The sequence below is a fragment of the Hibiscus syriacus genome, unplaced genomic scaffold (genome assembly GCF_006381635.1).
Source record: "Hibiscus syriacus cultivar Baekdansim isolate YM2019G1 unplaced genomic scaffold, ASM638163v2 tig00111850_pilon, whole genome shotgun sequence".
Classification (NCBI taxonomy): domain Eukaryota; kingdom Viridiplantae; phylum Streptophyta; class Magnoliopsida; order Malvales; family Malvaceae; genus Hibiscus; species Hibiscus syriacus.
In genome coordinates this window covers 55,683-75,287 of record NW_024063202.1, presented here as the reverse complement: position 1 = coordinate 75,287, position 19,605 = coordinate 55,683, and the positions used below count along the sequence as shown (strand labels likewise).

The 19,605-nt window shown below is 35.1% G+C and overlaps 2 protein-coding genes and 1 pseudogene across 2 annotated transcripts; 1 reads left to right on the top strand and 2 right to left on the bottom strand.

The window, feature by feature from the left end:
• Positions 1–208: 208 nt before the first annotated feature.
• LOC120172395 (carotenoid 9,10(9',10')-cleavage dioxygenase 1-like) lies at positions 209–4,692 on the bottom strand. The gene is made up of 14 exons (XM_039179856.1): positions 4,412–4,692; positions 4,225–4,295; positions 4,095–4,109; positions 3,876–3,987; positions 3,494–3,593; positions 2,941–3,003; positions 2,666–2,776; positions 2,396–2,580; positions 2,011–2,149; positions 1,353–1,470; positions 1,172–1,273; positions 812–1,063; positions 573–684; positions 209–449 (listed from the first exon to the last, which is right to left on the bottom strand). The coding sequence occupies exons 1-14, from the start codon at positions 4,652–4,654 to the stop codon at positions 417–419; spliced, it is 1,656 nt and encodes a 551-aa protein (XP_039035787.1). The 5' UTR covers positions 4,655–4,692; the 3' UTR covers positions 209–416.
• A 6,102-nt stretch (positions 4,693–10,794) lies between these two features.
• LOC120172404 (cation/H(+) antiporter 28-like) lies at positions 10,795–13,461 on the bottom strand. The gene is made up of 4 exons (XM_039179861.1): positions 13,276–13,461; positions 12,170–13,162; positions 11,495–12,088; positions 10,795–11,406 (listed from the first exon to the last, which is right to left on the bottom strand). The coding sequence occupies exons 1-4, from the start codon at positions 13,459–13,461 to the stop codon at positions 10,798–10,800; spliced, it is 2,382 nt and encodes a 793-aa protein (XP_039035792.1). The 3' UTR covers positions 10,795–10,797.
• Positions 13,462–14,982: 1,521 nt separating this feature from the next.
• Positions 14,983–19,498, top strand: LOC120172398 (annotated as a pseudogene).
• Positions 19,499–19,605: the final 107 nt, after the last annotated feature.

Here is a 19,605-nt window from a genome sequence, read left to right as displayed (position 1 = left end):
CTCAGTAATGAATTCTCCCACTAGAAGGGTAAATGCAAAGCAATATCATAAGTTTTGGGTTACTATGACCGTAAATGCTCTCCTAAAAACCAGAGGTATGTGCATTACACACTCGCTTAACTTTAGGGAGGAAAGAAAGAGGTGTGTGTAGGCTTATGAAAGGTATCAGTCCCAGCCCCTGCCCCTGGCACTGAGAACTCAATACAAATGAAGAACCCTCTTCCCACATCGGATATATATGAAATATAGTATTTTTATCCATGCGCAAACAGTTACTCGTGTATACTGGAGAGGCATTATTATTACAGGATATATATATATAATGGGTCTATCTATTAAACAAAGGCAATGGCAATGGCAATGGCAATGGCATATTTTCATTCATCCGACAAGCCGGCCAAAAAGAAAAATCTCAATCATTTCTGTATTGCTTGCTCTTGAAGTTGTTCCTGTTCCACCAGAAGCAAAAGAGTAAAGATGAGATCACAATCACAAATGCGGACAGATTTTATCATCTCTTGGTGTAAATTGTTTGTTATCCACTCTTATATACTATACTATACTATACTAACCTCTGTCACAAAGAATGCATGGAACCCATAAGGAACCCTGTGGGGTAATTCGACAACTGCAACAGGATCTGCTGACATTGTTTTTGCATCAATCACATTCACTGCAGATTTTCTGTTCAGTCAAAAACAATAGTCAGAAACGACCCAATCAAACTGAGAGCAGTAGCGATTCTCCTTCTCAGTTCTAACTCATTCATACAGGGTAAAATGATAAATTAAATAGCAAGGGACAAGCATACCCAGTATTTTCATCATGTACAAAGAATATCAAGTAGCCATCATCCTCTTCACCGGTGGTCCCTGGCTCACGAGGCACAAAAACAGCTTCTGAACCAAATCTACCAGGACCCAAGTCAAAGACCCCTGCAACATTTCCCCCAACCTCAATCTTTGTTTTTTCGGCCGCTGGTTCTGTGTGCAGATCGAATTTCACAATCCCTGTGACTTTCGCAATGCTGTCCAGAATGGTTCCATACACATACCTTTGTTTCCTAAATTCACACGAGAGAGAAAAAACGATAAGGTATAAACTTTGATCAAAGAAGATAAGCATATCATACAGCAAGGTACGCTCCTTTGCACGTTTTCAGATTACGTACCTGCCAGTGTAGTATTCGTTCACCCTAGGGAAATCCACAGCAGAAGCAGATAATTTCTTTTGTAAAGCACGACCACTTTTCATGTTGAATCTCATCTCATACCTGATTTACATGATAAGAATGAGAAACAATTTTCTCTACAAAATCATTGCATATTCACATAACAGGTCAGCATTCTCACAGCTCATTTGTGAAATTATCAAGCTTATCTTTGACCTCCCCATTGACCATGTCCAGATCTGGATTCTGAAGGCGGCAAGTGATCAGAACAACTTCATCTCCCTCCTCCCAAGCATTTGCTAGTAACAGAACATAATAAAAGCGGTAAGATTCTAGCCCCTCCATGTTCAAAGATCAAATATTAAGCGTATAATATTTTTAGGAATTTTTAGAAATATAATGAGAATAAGTTATGTTTCAAACAAGACTTATATGCCCCTTCCATTGGTATCTATACTTATAGTAAGTATAACTAAAGGATTGAGTTCCTAAGAGAAAGAGAGAAAAGACTTGAAAAATTGAGTTGAGGAAGTTGCGGAATTGTCTTGTCCTAGATGATTGTTAAAAGGTCATAATGCAGCCACTGCAATTGAACCGATCAGAAAATATGTGTCAATACAAATCATTTTCTAGCAATTACTCTTTTTTATTATGGAAAAATTAAGAAACCTGAAGCTAAGTTTAGTATCAACAAGGGCAGGTCTTGCATAGCTGACTTTAAGGTGTTTTTTACCAGTGAGAATATGTAAAAGGCCATGCATTGACTATTTGTAAACTCAAACTACCAACAGAAGAAAGTTTTGGGGGGTAAAAGAAAAATGATAAGACGAATACAATACCGTTATGGAAGATAAAGCAATTAGGAAGATCAAACCATCTGATTAGGCGGTCATCTTTTGCATATCGTGGAAGCACACCAAAACGAGCCTTCTTTGACGCATCAAATGAGAATATAAACTTCTTTTCTTTAACCATTTCCTGAAAATTTAAATGTCCACAGTTACAAGATGCAATTATTATTATTCTCAATAATAATGACAGAAGCCAAGATTCCATTATCTCGCATCACTACTCACTAGTCTTAGTTACCCACCAAAATAAAAGTTTTCAAGGAGGAAACAAACAACATTTTAGGAACCCACGTCACATATTAACCTCTTCAAGAGTTTGAAAGCAGGTATCTGATAGAAAAATAAACACAAAGCTCTATTCAAGGTGACATACCTTTGGTCTAAAATGCAAAGGAAGATCCAAGAAAATTGCATAATTTTCAGTAATTGCAAAGTCGTGCATCATGATTGGATCTGCTATTGTTATTGGTACTGGGTCGTGCATGAAACCATCTTTTGAAACAACTCTGTATGTAATATAAGGGGGTTCGTGTCCATAGCCAAAAGTAAACATCTCACCTGTATGCGGAAATATCATAAATCCAAAGCATTTTACCACTCAGTAACTAATAACTTATCTCGTTTTTTAAATAATAGGTCTCACCAGTGACTGGATCAACCTTCGGATGAGCAGTGAAGGAATGCGACAATCGTTTGTCATAATCAAGCATACCAAGAGTTTGGAGATCACCATCCTCCAAAACTTTTAGGACATCTGTTGTAACAGACTACAATTTAATACCCAAGTTTCATCAAAGTAAAAAAAAAAAAAGGAGAATCCAAATAAGAAATAATAAGATTCCTAATTGATGTGAAGGTTAGCATCCTCAACCTTCATTATTTCTTGAAAGAAAATCAAAAGAGAGAAGACAAACTTACAAGGTTTATCTGCCTCTTGAAGTGCCAGAAGTTTCCCATGGTGATATATAAGAGCTGTATTAGCTGTTCAAATGATGGTATGCCAGGTCAGAGTCACAACAATAAGACAAACATTTTAAAACAGGCAAACTACCAGTGTGAGAAACAACGGAAAATGGAAAGGGCGAGATTTTTTCGGATTCCATTTTAAGGATGCATTGCCTGTCAAGGATGCATGGAATAAATTGAGGATCACATAAATTTTGGAGCCCTCGCCTGGAAATGTACCAGCTAAACATAATGAATCAGAATGAAGTAGTACATAATCCATTCTCACTCGCTCAGTGTTCTACCAACATTTCCTTCCTTTGAAGGTTTGGAGAAATAACACTCGTCTTAGAACCATTCACCCATATCATTACTTTCAATATCTGGAACAGACACCAGGGTATAATACTACCACTAAATAGGCATAAAGCACAAATGCATCAGAGATATCATGCATATAGGGGAATATTACATGTAATTCATTGCATCATCTTTGCAATTAGCAGAAACAGAATAAAACAAATACCAGTCCCATTCCCATATGATAGATCTAAAACTTTAGCCTTTTCTCTCAGCTTATATATATTGACCATGAGCAGTCCAAATAATCCTTTAAGGTCTCCGACCTGAAAAACATCGTATTCAAGAGGAAGATAACGACATGTCAAGCATTGGCCATAGAGGTTTTCTGCAGTTAAAATTAAATTTAATGCTTCTAATTTCGCACTTCGTTTCATTATTGTTTAGTTTTCAAAAAGTCCCACCAGTTTGAAGCTGCTCGGAGAAATAAAAACACAGCTGCTACAAGTTTGCTAGCATTATAATAGTCATAATTTTCACTAATCAGGATTAATCAGTTGAAGAGTTGTTCAACCTTAATAGTCAAGAAGGCAACTTGCAAGCTATACCTTCATAAATTTGGCCCCTCCAAAATACTCTTCCTGTTTAAGACGTGATGTCTTGACATAACGAGATACATACGTCGGCTTCCCATCCTTGATGCGTATGCCATGAATCATTCTGTAAATTCCACAATCAACAAACAGGTTTATCGTTTATGTTCACAATCAAAATTTGCAAATAAATGAATTAATCCTATATAAATTGGTTAAGCAAAGCAAACATACCCATCTCCATCAAACCTGTAAGACACAGAAATTATAAATAAATAAAAAATAACTAGATGTGATGCTATATGGTTATTAAATAAAAACTCGAAAATCAAATCCACGAGAAAACCATATGAAATTCGCATACCAGTGATATGCAGCAACGGGGGAAAACTTGGGGTTGGGGCCAACCCTTACGAATTCGCCATTCAAGCATTCCTGAAAAAAAAATCTATTAGTAACATACAACGAATAAACAATTGAAACAAAAGTGAAATCATTTAAGTAATCCAAAATTACAATCAGTTTTAGCTAAGCAATCAATCGTAGCTTACAGGGAGATGGCCTTTGACGGGAAGATCTTGGGTGGGTGGAGTTTCCGTCGGAGCAGGAGCGAAGTTACCGGAAAGATAGTGTTGAAGCTTAGAAGAATCGTACATAAGTTTCACTATCAACTGCTCCAACCAGTCAATCAGCGTCACACTTAGCCCTTTCTGGGGCTTGGGGTTCACCTCCACGATTCCCTTTCCACCTCCGACGCCGTCACCGTTCACCAGCTTCAGCTTTTCCTCCTCCATTTATCTCCAATGTAATCAACTGATAGTGGTAGGAAACAACGGCAAGTGTGTGTGGTTATTGTATATCGCTGGCTCATGCTTTATTTGGCGTACTATGTGCCACATCATATAGGATCATTTTCCCTATATTTTTATATTTATACTAAATTTAATGTATTCGATAATATATTTTTTATCTGATTAATATAAAACTATTATTGTCAGTAGCCTGATGTCAATATTAGGTAAAAGTATAAATTAAAATAAATATTCGATGCTTGGTTATTCATGTGGATGTCCCTTTTGTAACCCAAAAAAACTATATGCACAAGAAGACAATTGTTAATCATAGTTAATATAATTAAGTTTGTCATTTAATTATTAAAAGTTATTAATTATCTTTTAATTATAGGATGTTATCTTTTTTTAGTCCCTCGACTATTAAAAATTAAAAACGATCATTTGATTATTTCATATGTTTTAAACTCGTCATTTTTAGTTAAAAATTGAAGGTAATTTGAATTGGACGTTAACATGTTGACTATGATATGATAATCGTTTAAAATTTCATGTTCATATTTTATTATACCTCGGTCATCATATTAACGTTTAACTTACTTTATCATCAAATTTTTAACGACAAATGATAAATTTGAAACATATAAAATAGTCTGGTAATCGTTTTATAAATTTTAATAATTAATGAACTCAATAAAATAAAATCTTATTGTCAAATAATTATTTTATAACTTTTTAATAGACGAGAGAATCAATAAAATACCGTCATATAATTAGAGGACCGTTTGTATATTTTATTCCGAAAAAAGAATATTATTTTTTATTAGAATATGATCCGAAAAAAGAATATTATTTTTTATTAGAATACGAACTCGAGCATTTACGTTCAGTGTGTTTATTCATTCCAATTAAGTCTGAAGAGAAATATTCGTTGAATGCAATACTTTTTAATTAGAATTAGATAAATAAATATATTCAAGATAAATGTATCACATGTTTTTCACGTTAATGTATGACATTATTTCTTAAATATTTTATGAAAAAAATGTGAGAGATTAAGGGAAAACATTTTGAATTATGAAAAATATTCACAAAGATATTCCTTCGAGTAAGAGGAATAGTGAATTTTTTTTTATTGTTGTCATTTTAATTTCATAAAAAATGAAAATACTTTGTTATATGTTTTGTTTTTTTCGAACAAAATCTATATTTAAATAATTTATAATTTGTCTATATAAATAATATAAATTCAAATAATAAATATTTAAAATTAATTATTCAAAAAATTACAAACAATAAACTTAACATCTAAACTTATAAATATTTAAATTCCCGTATATGATATAACAAAGTTTTGAGTATAGGATCCAAATTATCACACTGATAGAATGACAGAAAGGGTATAACCGTATGAGAAAATAATGGTCCAAGGAAGGGTTTGAGTCCACCAAATTCGTACGTGGCCCATTCTAGGCTACACACGTAGCTGTGGCTTTGAAACCAAAGCCACGTGCAACGACAACGGCATATAAATTTAAGTAATCCCTCAGCATAGGGAGAGATATAGAATCTATATAATCCCTCAGCATGAGTATAAGGACCCATTTAGAAATTTACCAATCCATTAAATTTGTATAAAATTTGACTAAATTATTTATTTTTAAAACTAAAAAACATGAACGATCTAAATGAGTATAAATCAATTATTTATAACTTTATATAAATTCAAGTAAAACTCGAGACGCATATTCTAGATTGGGCTGATAAATAACTAAGCATGATATTGATACTATGCATGGACTAGCCGAACCGGATCTGGTCCATAAACACTTCTATTTATGAAATAGTACAATTCTTAATCTCATCCCTATGGTTTATAAAAACTAAGAAATTGGTCCCTTTATTTTTACTTAGCATAATATGATCCTTATATTTTATGAATAACCAATTAACGACCATGTGGGACTTACCACGGCACATGATTACACATGCACTTTCGGCCAGTTCCAGCGGTGGATCCCCATGTTTCTTTTCGGTCCAAACCCATAAATACAACCGTTCTTTACCAAATTCTCTAATATAGTTATAAAAAAGAGGTTGGCATTTTGGCAACTTTGACGTTACTTGTCTATTTTGCCTTTGAATTCTAACCAGGGAGGGACAATGTTTGGCACATCTCACGCTTTGACTTTAAAACTAATCATGATTAACTTCCAAATATACTTCGTAGATGTATGTACATACGGTTAAACTCTCTTAGAGTTGATATTACACCATATATTATATCATCACAAGTATTTATGAAAGATTTTTTCGAATTTATTAAACGACTTCAATAATAAAATTGATTGTTCTTATTTTTAGAAATTTCGAATAGTTGTATTTGTAAAACGTAAACGTTGTTAATAACTAAGAAAAAATTATGAATAAATATAACATTTTAATCATCCCGGACCATTCAAGAATTTTTTTTAGAATTACCGACAAATTTGTGAAGTTACGACACATGCATATAATTTCATGACAGTTAATAATTGTAAAACGTTTACAAATACATCTGTATTTATTAATATTACATGTTTACTTTAGCTTTAGTTAATAATTTAGTTAACTTTTATTATAATTTTAGTTGTTTAAAATTATTTGGTATAAGTTTATTTAATTAAAGTTATTAATTTTATCTCTAATTCCATCACTTATCATCAAATTTTTTTCTAAATACAAAGGGTTGAATTTATTGAGTTATTTTGAACCAGAACTAAATTAATAGAATGTAAAAATTTTATTGATTAAAATTATTATTATATTGGGCCATGATAGATGTTTGTCTCAATTTTAACGACGGAGTGTTGTTTATAATATAAATTGAGTGGTTAAATTATTATTTTTTAAAATAACCTATTTATAATTGAACTAATGAATAATTTGAAGTGTATTTTACTCGTATTTTCTTGTTTATTAATGATAATATCAACTAGATTTAACTGAATTCATAAAAAATAGGGTTAAGTATATAAATGGTCCCCTGATTATATGTATTGTTTTATTAAACCTCTCGACTATTAAAAGTTATAAAATGATCCTCTGACTATAGAGAATTATTTTATTGAGTCCCTCGACTATTAGAAGTTACAAAAATGGTCATTCAACTATTTATTATATTCCAAACTCATCATTTCCTATTAAAAATTGATGGTATTCTGAGCTGAACGTTAACCTGCTGATTGTGATATGATAAAATCTGATCCCAGAATCTCAAACGACTATCATAATCATCATGTTAACGTCTAGCTTATATAACCGTTAATTTTTAACGGAAAATGATGAGTTTATAAAATAATGAATAGTTTGGTGATCATTTTGTAACTTTTAATAGTTGATGGTCTTAAAAAGTAATATTCTATAGTCGGAGGATCATTTGTGTACTTTACCCTAAAAATATAATATAAAAAATTAAAATTTTAGAGGTAAAATGAATAATGTAGGGCCCAAATTCAATATGAGACACGTATATGAAGGTAAATAAGCATAAATTAAGTGATTAGTTGACAAAACAGATATAAAGAAATAGCCAACAATATTGGCAGGCAACCAATGGTAATCCGTCTGACTTTCTCGAACCCATTCCCAATATCTATTTAATATAGAAATAAAATCTTATTTAAAATATAAAGATTTTCCATTTAATTATCTATATTATCCAACAATATCTACAATTAAATTAATTGCCATCGGACATAGGTATCATTAATTGTGTCGAAATTAAACAGCAACCCCACGCTTTCCTATAAATATAAGAGGAGTTTAGGACAATCAAGAGCATCATCATTGTCTTTTGTTTGTTGTCCTTATTTTATTCTAACAAAGTACATGATGTTCCTAAAATCTCTGTCTCCCACTTCTGTTTACATTAATCTCTTCGCGTTCCTGCTTCAGCATCGACAGTTCCACAGAGGACCCATTTCCCGTTGATTTTCGTCGTGGCCGAGCTTTTCGCGGCCCGACATCCTATCATCATGTTCCCAACAAACGAAACTACCGTAATCCCTACTCGGTGAAACTGTTCGACCACTATGACGGAATTCGATCAAGGCTTGACAGAGCACGTGGTCTGATATCGACTTCGAAGATAGTCAATGTCGATGATTTCGGAGCTAAAGCTAACTATTATGGTGGTCCCCAAGAAGAAGACTTATCATGTTAAGCCAATTAACTTCTCAGGACCTTGCAAATCTCCTCTTGTATTGAAGGTGAGTTTTTAACTCGATATACATCTTTGCCGATAAGTTCTAGACAAAGACGCACATCGATACAGGGTCGTATAACAATATTGTTATTGAATCATTAACATTTTACCTATAATTTGAGCATGATAGATCTATGGAACAATCAAAGCCAGTGTATCACTCCGAATACGAAGGTAATGGATGACGGTGGCTTTACTTCGATAACGTTGAAGATTTAAGAGTCGAAGGCGGAGGCACCATCAATGGCAATGGTAGAACATGGTGGGAAAAGTCCTGCAAAAACAAAAAAGCCCTCGTAAGTGATTTATCCATCGACTTATTCGAATCAGTCGATGAATATTCAACAACTAATTTTGCTGCTTCTGTTTCTGTTTTTTCCGTCACGAAAATTGCAGCCTTGCAAGGAAGCCCCAACTGTAAGCTTCTGCACTTGCTATGTGTTGTTTTTCGTATTTGGCCTTCCTGTGTTAATATTTTCTCTTCGGAATTGCAGGCTGGAACGTTCAATGAATGCACTAACCTGAGAGTGTCAAGGCTGTAACCTTCTGGTGAAAGCACCCGGTAACAGTCCCAACACCGACAGAATTTCATTTACATTGGGGAAATTGCAGTGTTTCACGAAGCAATTATATGCCCAACTGCAATAAAGTAGATACAATCTAACTTATGATTTCCTTAAGAAACTAAAGTGCTTATACCGCACATCTCCAAATTTATGATGATTGCCATATATCCCATAAAAGTATGTTAACTTATTGTACACTAGTTGTTAGTGTTTTTATGTCGTTTTTACACGTTGAATTGGTCGCTTTGCATCATTAGAATGATCTGCTTAAGGTGCATATGCCAGAACCTGTGACAAATTAGGATTAAAATTCTCTCTCATGCACACACAGACGCTCTCAGAAGCTTGCGCATACCTAACAATTTACTTAAAAAGTAGAAATATTTCATTAACATGTTAATCTTAATATAATTCTCTCTTTTGATAGTTCATATTGAGCTTTATCCTCACACTTCATGTTTCAATTTGTAGAATGAGGTAGCAAAGCATGCAAGGGACTTCTAATGCATGTCTGAGGAGCTCAGTTAACCAGTGCCTTTGCATTTTGACTTTAAAAGGAAATGAACCGATACCTTTGAGACATTTTCTCATTTTGGCTGTTGCGATGCATTAAAAGCTGCAATGCATGTTATTGAAGCTTTTGTAATGACACTATTATGAAGTTTGTCTCAAAGCTGTTCAAGAAAACAAGCATTCTTCTTTCTGTATTTATGTTTTTTGTAACCAAGATGATTGCCTGGTTTATGTTACTTATCTGTGATGTAGTTGTGCATTTGCTGATGGTATTTGATAGTTCAATGGTGCATTTATTTCGAAGCAGGAATCTGGATTGTCCTTCGAAGTTAGTAGCATTTGTAAGAAAATAATGTTTAAGGTGTTAAGGAGTTGTGAAATGGTCTGAAGTAGCAGGTCAATTGAAATTGATGATACACAGTTGTCTGACTAATGTAAGGCTTATCAGTACATTATAGTTTAGATATAAGGACTTATTTTATCTGCTCTGGCTATGATAATACAAGTATTGACATCACTTCATGTAAGGCTGTTCGATAATGGCTGCAAAGTGCCATTCCTGTTGAAGGATATACTGCCAAGAACATAGCGATGGCACCAAAGGTTGAAGGGTTACTTATACTAAGTAGGGGTATCTTTTTTTATATTCTTTAAAGCATAGTGATTAGTAATTAGTGTCCTGTTGTTCCCTGTTCTTGATCTGTTTTATGATCAGAACAGTATGAAGAAATAATATGATACATATTTCTACCTACAATCTACATTTACCCGGTTTGGATTTGGTTTCCTAAAGTTTTAAACCTATCTTACCAGATTGATGTTTACATAATGGAGAACTCTTCACTTAGGCCATCTAGTTGCCCTTTAATATTGTGCTGTTGGATAATCAAGATGGAGGTACCGGATGCCGAACTAGACCCTGATAGTACGTCCCCTACTGGACCCAATTCTGGACATTGTTGCCAATCATTTAGTCCTTGTGTCAATACCGTATTTACTCGTCCGCCCCTCCCTACGATGATAAGAGAATACTGCCCCTCCAATGATGTAAGATTAGTGTAGGTCTCTGATGAATTTGCAAGATGCTTCTCCATATAAGCAACTTCCCGTCCTGCTACATGCCTCTCATAGAATTGAGCAAAACACTCGTCGTCAAGCTTCATCTCTTCTTCTTGATCTGCTGCACTTACTCTGTTATTCACTCTTCGTGGTGCATGTTCCGAGTTTTTGTCTACCAGGAATCTTATTACGGTGAGCTTTACTCCTGGATGCCTCGCAACACGACCGGCAAAGGCTAGTGCTTCTCTGTCATCTTTGCCTCCAATAAAAAGGACAGCCACTTTAGGTGCAGATAACCTTGAAAACTTACTGGTAAAACAAAAACCCCTGTCCACCAAAATCCCAATAGAACATGGGGCGTTTCTAAGCAGCTGTTGGGAAAAATAGTTATTTTGAATTGGTTAAAGGAGATTTCTGAAAATTTATTCAAATTATGTGCGGAACTCTTCTTGTTGTTACCTTACGATTTACATATCTGAAACCAGGATGGTCTTCATCAAGCGTACCGTTTTCATTCAGTCTCTTGTGAAACGGCAACAAAATAAGGGAAACCATCAAATCCTCTGCTAAAGCACAAATATCTTGTGGCATGCTATTGAATGTGGAAAGTGCAAGCACTCGGCTCATCTTGATACCACTACCCCCATTTTCATTTATGTAAGTTTGGAAAGCATGACTTACTTGATCTCTCATTTCCGTGATCGACGTGTCAGTTACTGTGATATTGTCCACCCCTTCTCCGGGTGCCATTGCTGCAGCTATTTGCTCAGTAAGCTCGATCATGTCAGTGACATGAACAAAGAGTCCAGGGTCAGATCTGCCTCGAGAGATCTCCATTAAGCTGATGGCTGAATCAAGATTATGTGGCCCATGTAGGCCTAGCAAAATTCGAAGTTCGCTTGAAGGATCAAGCCATTGTAGAGCCATCCTCTGGATTGGTACTCTTTTCCTTGCTCGTTCTATTATATGCTTCACAACAATCGGTGTGTGCACAACAGATAAGAATACCAGAATTATCATCAACGTACACGTCGTAACGTCGATCCTTCCTCGCTGCCATTCAGTTCGAGTAAGAAATCAATCTAAATTTACTATACTTTTATAAATCTATCAGTTTTGGTTGGAAAAACTAACCCTGAGTGCATCAACGGCCAAGTATACGTGAAAATGACCCTTTGTCGTCAAGAGTAATCCGGCCGCTACCATTTCAGGCCTATGGTAACCTAACGTTAAGCCACAGAGGAGTGTTCCACCCACTTTGCCAATTGTTGCAATCACCAAAAGGCATAACAGCCTTACCCATGTTCCAACAATACCTGCTTCAAATCTTGAGATATCAAGCCTAAGACCCACCCAAAAGAAGAAAACTGGGTAAAAGAGTATGCTTAACAAGTTGTTGAGTTTGCTAATAGCCCATTTCGATATTCGCCCCTCGGACGGTAAGAAAAGACCTCCCATAAACGCACTCAGAACCGAGTTGTAACCGCACCACGGTGCCCAGGAGCATATAGAGGCCATGAAGGCCATTGACAGAACAAGGTGTGAGCCTTTGAGTGGCTTTCCTTCAGGGTTCTCATTGTTGATCCAATTAATGAAAATGGGTGATACATTTGCCGCCACTATTGTTTGAATCACAAGTGCAACCCCCATTTTGATGATATTAATCTCGTCGCTAATGTTCATGATGTTTTCCGCAGGAAAAAAGGCGAAACCGATGGCTAGTAAAAGCATGGTGATCATATCGGAGTGCACTCCAGCACTGATACTAAGCTTCCCTATGTCCGACTTGCCTACTTTGAGTTTGGTCATCAAGCGGGTGAGTATGTGAGAACCGTTACCGGAGAGACAAATCGAGAGGGATAAGGTGGAGCTTACGACGCTCGTATTCTTCAAATAATTCAGCCATGGAGTAACAGTGCTAGCCATGATGAATGTACAAAACATTCCAGCGTAAGCCACCATTGTGTGGCGAGTCGGTGGCTTAAATATCACGTAAGGGTCCATTTCGAGACCCAAAACGAAGGCATAGCATATCATGCCGAAGTCGACAGCATTTTCCACAGCTAGTTTGAATGGAGTCGTGAAGGAATCTCGCACACGGGGTAGGCTTGTTAGAATCAGCCCTATCTGTAAACATTACAAGACCAAGACCAAAACCAAGACCGATTAATGCAATACAATGACATGAAATCGAATGCACTGGATATCGTTGTGATCGACGTCAAATTAGATTTACGTACGGCAATATCGGACGTTATGTAAGGTTGGGATAGAGGCCTTAGCAGGTGGTGCACAATTCTACTAAGAGCATATGCTGCGATGAGAGCAATGAACTTTTCAGAAACTCTGAAATTGGAGACCACGAATTTTATGCATTGATTATTGGTGTTATTGGGTGTGGTGTCATATGTGATGGCCGGCGACATCTTCGACGATTGATGTGTCCTTTGTTATCTTCTTCGTTTTCGCTAACCCGATATCGATGAAAGAAAGATCTTTATCAGCTACAAACCAATATTCTGTGTTGTTTTTTCGTTGTAAAAATTGTTACAATCTGTCCCTGAGGAATCTTACAGCAGGAGGAATGAATGGATGCAAATTGTTGACATTTTATGTGGATCATAATGGAGGAGTAAGTTGAGGGAATTGAGACATTTGAGTGGTGAATCCGGATTCTATATTTACATATATACTACAGAAGAATAAATTATAAATTTGTCACTTAATTCTACTTATTTTTATTTTAGTCACTAAAATTTATGATTATTTATTATAATTTTGTATTTTTTTAAAAAAAAATAGACAAACCTCGTTAAAAGCTCCCTTTCATAATCGACCTTAACGCAAAATTCAAAACCGAACATCAGAAGGTGAAAAATAGTACCCAAACATATTATTAAAGATCACATAAAACAATGTCCTTACAACATGATGGAATGTAATTAAACTAAGGCAGACCTGCCAATAAAACAAAACCTACTAAAACCTAGTGAGCAGCCAACTAACAGACTCGAATGAAAGTACAAACTCTAGAGGGGTTTGACACGATGAATTCAAATCTGGTGGTCGTGAATTCAATTTTGGTGGTTGTTTGATATATGTCAATATCTTAAAATCCGTGAAACTTAATTAAAATATTTAAGTTTCCTCACTTTTGATCTCTTATTCATGGATTTCAAAACATGTTCCAAAAAAATAGAGGTTAGATATGAACTCAAGGGGTCGAGGTGAAGTGACTCATAAAATTTGGGATCGAACAACCACCATCTACAATAACCAATGTTTTGTTTTCCTCACTTTTGATCAGATTAAGAGCATGTTCTGACAAAATGGAGGTCGGATTCGGACTTAGGGAATCGAACAAAAAGACCGATGAAATATTGGAATTGGGATTGAACGACCACCATCTATGATCATCTAGGGACATAGTCAGTATTCTAGCTCAAGGAAATGAGGGGAAAAGTCAAAATAAATCAAAATTTAAAGATCTAAATAGGTATTTGTCTCTATTTTAATAAAAAAAAAATAGGGGCAATGACCTCTTAGGTTCCTAAATAGCTCCGTCACTACAGCCGTCGATGGTGACCTCCAACGATGACGAATAGTTAACGACCATTTGATTTTAATTTCATGTTTTGAATTTTTTTATATTAAATAATAAAAAATCATGTTATAACAAAATTATAATAAAACAATTTAAAGTGATTAAAATATGAACAATTTAAAAGTTAGTAATTAAATTAAAAAAATTAAAAATTCACTGAGTAAAATAAAAGATATACTAAAGTTAATGGTAAAATAAAAGATAGAGTAAAATTTAATAATTATGTAATTTAAGAAATTACGGTCGCCTCTGCCCGTTGCCCCAAACCCTGCCCTATAACTATAAATTTTCGTACAGCTTGTTAGGCATCATTCAACACGTATCACTGCCACTGGCACTGCCTTTTCATTCGTAGAGATACTCAAATTTCCAATAACCCCTCTCAGACCTCAGTACGTCAGTTTTGCTCCTCAATTCATTGTGTTCTTTTTCCTCGGTGCAAAAAGTTACTTTCTCTGGTAGATAAAATCTGCATTTTAATGAAATATTGAATTAACTTTGTTAATGATTTGTTATTCTTTTTTGAACTAGATTTGTGGCGACGAGTGAGAAAAGAGAGAAGAATGTCGAAGGCCGGTGCATTTGATCTGGCTTCTGGTCTCGGTGGCAAGTTCGATAAAACTGAAGTCCTTTCTGATGTTGAAAAGTATTCTTCTCATTTCTTTAATTATGTGTTTGGAATGCTGTTTATTATTTTTTATTTTTTCTTTACGTTTGTTCTTCCTCTTCCCTAGATCCCTCCCTTTTTAGTTTCTGTGATTTTTTTTTAAAAAAAATGTTTTTAAATTCAGCAAACGTAATTAGAATAAAAGGTGTTTTATTAACGTCGTTTTGTCGACCATTTCTTTATTTATTTTTTCTGTTAGATGTTAGTAGGTGAAGAATGGTATTGATAGATTGAACCTCGATGATTGAAATATAAGATCTATTTAGAATTTGGTCCACAGTATGTTCTGATGGCTAACATTTGTAACTAGAATAAAAGAGAAATTCACTTAAACTGGATTAATATGCCTCTACATGTTTAATTCCCACTATATGGATTAAGCTTTTTGATTGAAGCTTTGAGCTTAGTTTTAATCAAGTGTCTACTTAGCCTTGATTGTTAGCATATTCCCACTTTGCCTCTATCGTTTTCTCTCATATGAGACGCTAGTTTACACAGATCAAGCTCATTTATTAATTATTACGTCTAAAATAAGTTCCATCTCCCATCTCTCAAATGGAAGGTTTTTTTATTTTTGTTCCCCTGAAACATTTCGCTAGCTTGCAGTCAAGCCCAGTCGGTCGTTGCATGGACTCTGTTTTCCTCACAAGTGGCTATACGGCCATATTTGTAAATTTATACAACTCTATGGAACATGGACCCGGTCATGATTGCTAACTGTTTTTCTATTTAATTCTTCAGTACTTGGATAACGCTGAAACATCTAGAAAATGGCGGGTTTGGTTGAAAGAAGCAAGATATGGCTTAAAATTATCATTTTATATCATAAATGAATTAAATGTAATTGCATCCAACTTCAACTGTAGATGACTGCTAGCTGATTCGCTCTTTTCTTCTTTATTATGGAGCATTAACAGTGTCCAACTTCAAATTCACTCTTTTCTTTTATTATGGAGCATTAACTGTGTCCAACTTCAACTGGTCATGACCGCTGGTTAATTCGTTGTATGTTTCTTTTATCATGGAGCATTAACTGTGTCCAACTTCAACTGGTGACATGATTACTATCAGATTTACTATTTGTTTCTTTTATCATGGAGTATGCATGGTGACCGATACGCAAGGGTAGTTAGTAGTTGCTTAAAACTCGTACCTTGAAATATTGTCTTTTACTCTTTAGACTGTTGTTAGTGTTTTTGAAATGTCATATTAGATTATGTTAATGATTCAGGTACGAGAAATATCACGTCTTTTATGGAGGTGAAGAGAAAGAGAGAAAGGCCAACTACACCGACATGGTTAGAATAGCTTCTTTTTCCAATCTTACAATCAATGATCCTTCCAACCTGCTGCCTGATTCCTTAGTTTAGCTCATTTTCAACTTTTGCTATTAGTTATGAATTAGGTGCTTGAATATTTGCTTTATTATTTTGGTTGAGCGTTTTACATACACTGGCAGATCTAGCTGTCAATTTCATCAAGCTAGATGATGATCATAAACGTTCCATTTTGTCTTAAACTAATGAATTCTTATTCTTGCTTACAGCTTTACTGGACTGATAAGGTTAAATTAGGACTTGATTGCATGTGCAAACACTCATATGATGTTATGAATTCAGGTTAACAAATACTATGATCTGGCTACCAGCTTTTATGAGTTTGGATGGGGTGAATCTTTTCATGTTGCTGCCAGGTATCCATCTATTCAGTCACTTCTATATTGTATCTGCAAGGAAGACGATGCAGTTGCTTTTTTAAGTCACTGCTGATCATTATCATACTTTTTTTTTCTACAGATGGAAAGGGGAATCTCTCAAAGATAGCATAAAGCGCCATGAACATTTTCTTGCTTTACAACTTGGCTTGAAGCCTAGACAGAAGGTTCTCCCACTTCATTAGAGCACGAAGCAATTGCATTCTGAGTTTTCTGTTATGTTTAACATTTGATTTAAGCATTGACTTTTCTTTTAGGTGTTGGATGTTGGATGTGGAATCGGTGGACCACTTAGAGAAATTGCTCGATTCAGGTACATAGCAGTTTGTTTTCAATGGTCATTTGTTTTATTTCTTCTTCCTTTTCTGTTTTCTTCCTTGTTTATTTGTATCTATTTTTGTAGCAGCATATATTGCCGATTAGGCTAGTTTTTCTTTGTTAGATTTGTGTATGTGTATGGATGAGCATACAGACTAGAGCCATCTGATCTCAGTTTTTTTCATGGAGCCTGTGTTTTTATACACGCATATTTTTTTAATTTCTTTTGGTTGATTAAATATGTCCAAATTAGGGGGGAAACGTTGCAATTATATTGTACGGTGAGCTAACTTCAGTTGGTGTTTCTTAGATGTTGTTTAACCATTGCCCTTTTCAGTTGGATGGTACAGCAGTTTTAGCAATATACTTTATGAATAAACCATGGCTAGTTATAATATTTAAAAGAATATATTGAAGGACTCTAAAACATGTTTATATGGTGATTGCTGCAGTTCCACATCTGTCACTGGGTTAAACAACAATGAATATCAAATAACAAGAGGGAAGGTGAATATCTCTTCAATCTCAAATAGATATGGTTCAAATGCTGCAGATGACATTTTTATCTTGCTTTTTTCTTTCTTTGTTTAGCACTCTTGTGTCTGACTGTAAGTATATTGATCTTTGAATCTATTAGTAGCCATTTTGGGTTGCTTAAAATGGGCTATATTTTATATCTCAAGTTCTCCTTTTAAATACTGATGGATCATAGCTATATAGTTTTTGGCTTTCTGTTGTAAAGTTTTCTTCATCATTTTAATTAAAGAAGTGATATTTTTCAGGAATTAAACCGAATTGCTGAAGTGGAGAAGACTTGCGACTTTGTGAAGGTTGGTAATTTTCTGTGTCAAGCTGTTTTATTGTTCTTTCACTCAAGTTTACATTATTCCCTGTTTTAAATTTTTCTCACACCTGCATGCAATATAGTTTTTTATGACGCAGAACATTGATATGACTGGTTTTCTTATGGTTACTGCCTAATGCAGGCTGACTTTATGAAGATGCCATTTCCTGACAACACCTTTGATGCAGTTTATGCAATCGAAGCTACCTGCCATGCTCCGGATGCTGTATGTATATTCCCATCACAATCAAGATCATTTTAAATTATGATTTTGATTCTGCATTGATTTATTTTTTCTAATTTGATTTGATTGTTTTCATGTTACACCACTTTACCAGTTTGACTTGGTCTGTTGTGACAGTATGGATGCTACAAGGAGATTTACAGAGTACTAAAGCCGGGTCAGTGTTTTGCTGCGTACGAGTGGTGCATGACTGATGCTTAAGATCCAAATAATCCAGAACATCAGAAAATTAAGGTAGCCATCTTAATGGCATGAAAATGCTACCAGTTTGGTTTGCATCCATGAGTTCAGCTTAAATGAAAGTTTTATTTATATAGGCCGAAATCGAGATTGGTGACGGTCTACCGGACATCAGGCTGACTAGACAATGCCTGGAAGCTCTAAAGCAGGCTGGTTTTGAGGTGAATTCTTACTTCCGTCTCCACTCTCCATCCCTCCCTTTTCAACTTTGAAGTCGTTAATCATTTTTTGTATCAAATTCTAGGTAATTTGGGAGAAAGATCTTGTTATCGACTCCCCTGTCCCTTGGTAGTACTTGCCTTTAGACAAAAACCACTTCTCATTGAGTTGCTTCCGTCTAACAGCTCTCGGACATTTTTTCACTAGAAATATGGTACGAACTACCAGACACTATACATTTTCATTCTCACTGTTACTCTTTATGAACTATGGACACGTTTTTAGAGGTCACAACATCGTACCAGTAATCATATCCATCTCTTTTGTAGGTCAAGGCTCTAGAATTTGTCGGTCTTGCTCCGAAGGGAAGCCAAAGGGTTCAAGATTTTCTGGAGAAAGCCGCGGAAGGATTGGTTGAAGGCGGCAGGTGAGTTACATTATGATCCTGTTTCCCCATGATGACTTGTTCTGCATGATAAGTTGGAGGATGTTTTGTAGTTTGCTCACAGTTTGTCGTTTCAATTTCAGGAAAGAGATATTTACGCCTATGTATTTCTTTTTGGCCCGAAAACCACTTTCGGAAAGCAATTGATGCAACGGTGTTGGGGTGAAAACTGAATTAATCTCATTGAAATTGAACCTATTTTGGCTATTTGGTCCATTATCTGTAAAAGTTATAGAGATTTCGTGTTGCTTAGTTGATTTCCGTTATTTGAAAATTAGCTGAATGATTTGAAACATACATATTACTGTATTTTAATCTTCGTCAGATGTTTCATT

Excerpts from the sequence above, each read along its gene's own strand:
- LOC120172395 (XM_039179856.1), bottom strand. The coding sequence starts at position 4,654 with ATGGAGGAGGAAAAGCTGAAGCTGGTGAACGGTGACGGCGTCGGAGGT. Across the intron at positions 3,594-3,875 it reads GAGGGGCCAAATTTATGAAG|GTCGGAGACCTTAAAGGATT; the intron begins GTATAGCTTGCA and ends GATGTTTTTCAG. Across the intron at positions 2,581-2,665 it reads GAAGGTTGATCCAGTCACTG|GTGAGATGTTTACTTTTGGC; the intron begins GTGAGACCTATT and ends TTCCGCATACAG.
- LOC120172404 (XM_039179861.1), bottom strand. The coding sequence starts at position 13,461 with ATGTCGCCGGCCATCACATATGACACCACACCCAATAACACCAATAAT. Across the intron at positions 13,163-13,275 it reads ACATAACGTCCGATATTGCC|ATAGGGCTGATTCTAACAAG; the intron begins GTACGTAAATCT and ends TAATGTTTACAG. Across the intron at positions 11,407-11,494 it reads TCAGATATGTAAATCGTAAG|CTGCTTAGAAACGCCCCATG; the intron begins GTAACAACAAGA and ends TTTTCCCAACAG.